The sequence below is a fragment of the Etheostoma spectabile genome, chromosome 8 (assembly GCF_008692095.1).
Source record: "Etheostoma spectabile isolate EspeVRDwgs_2016 chromosome 8, UIUC_Espe_1.0, whole genome shotgun sequence".
NCBI lineage: Eukaryota > Metazoa > Chordata > Actinopteri > Perciformes > Percidae > Etheostoma > Etheostoma spectabile.
The window spans coordinates 16,268,493-16,269,706 of record NC_045740.1 but is presented as its reverse complement, the minus strand read 5'-3'; the positions used below and the strand labels follow the sequence as shown (position 1 = coordinate 16,269,706).

The 1,214-nt window shown below is 41.0% G+C and overlaps 1 protein-coding gene across 1 annotated transcript in view; it reads right to left on the bottom strand.

Annotated features, from left to right (window-relative positions):
* rlig1 (RNA 5'-phosphate and 3'-OH ligase 1) overlaps nucleotides 1–1,214 on the bottom strand; it is a 6,014-nt gene that overhangs the window by 3,623 nt on the left and 1,177 nt on the right. The window contains exons 2-3 of the mRNA XM_032523007.1: nucleotides 585–702; nucleotides 382–477 (exon numbers count right to left, since the gene is read on the bottom strand). Of these exons, the coding sequence (XP_032378898.1) occupies nucleotides 382–477; nucleotides 585–702 (214 nt within the window). The remainder of the gene's footprint in view (nucleotides 1–381; nucleotides 478–584; nucleotides 703–1,214) is intronic.

Genomic DNA, 1,214 nt, shown 5'->3' with positions numbered 1-1,214 from the left:
AGGAAAATAGGGTCCAGGTTGAAAGAACAGTAGTTACCCTTTAAGCCTTTCAAACAACATTTTCACTGGGGTCAAAAAAATGTTTGGTTTCCAAATTGCTACACACAAAGGGAGCCACGCACCTATATTTGGCTTCATTGTGGTAGTCAAGCAGTAATCTAGCAGCACCACAGATTGCATTTAAATAACCAAATCTAGGATTTTGTTCAAGGGTTTTACATTTTTTTCAGGGTGATGTCATGAAATATGATGATGGACATTTAAAGCTTCATTTGAAAACCTCAAGAAAAGCTTCAAAAGTAAAAACCAATATAGGACAACCGGTAAAGCTCTATGGAACATTCATTACAAGTACAGCACTGGTAACGGACGCTAAAATACCTTTACAGCTCCGGTGAGAGTGCTGATACTTTCTGAACCTCTTCTCGGCCTGCTTGTTGGGTTTCCTGTCGAGTCGAGCCCAGAGGTGAGGCTGTCCTACAGGAAAAAGATAAACCATCATTCAGACTGAATCATCTCCACTGCAAGAAAATGAACAAATCGAACAGATAAAGAGGACTTGTAGATGTCACTTTCATACTCACCTTTATAAACGGTTACATAACAGCAAGTTCCATCTAGTTTTTCTGTGGCGAATGCACAATCAATGTTGGCCTCCAGGGCAACTGGGTTCACATTTTCTGTAGCAACAACCTGAAATTGCTGAAGAGAGACCCAGATGTTTAAAGGGCTAGTTCAGAATTTTGGACAGAGGACCTCAATTCCAAGTTATCCCGTGTGTTATTTTATCAGTGGAGAGACCATTTAACCCTTTTCACCCAGTCCTTCCAGCTGGAGAGTTTGCTGGTGCTAGGCTAGCGCAAGTCAATGGTATCTGCTAGCCTGCCACTAAAAACAGTCTCACCCACTCCACCGTACACCCGAGGCAAATAAATTATAACGTCCACCGACCACTGATGTAAATGTCGTGTTGATAGACTAACGTTGGAATTAAAACTACCCTGGCATCTCAATGATCGCATTACATTTTGGGGGACTAGTTTCTCCGTTTTTTTAAGTTAAATCACTCTGCCGCTGCTGTAATCTATGCTACCAACTACAGGGAACAAAGTATAACTATTGCAATACATTGCAAGAGTAGTTTTATTTCTATAATTCATGTTCAATTAAACATAGATCAACCCAGATCACTTTTACTATATGCCCGGCGGGGG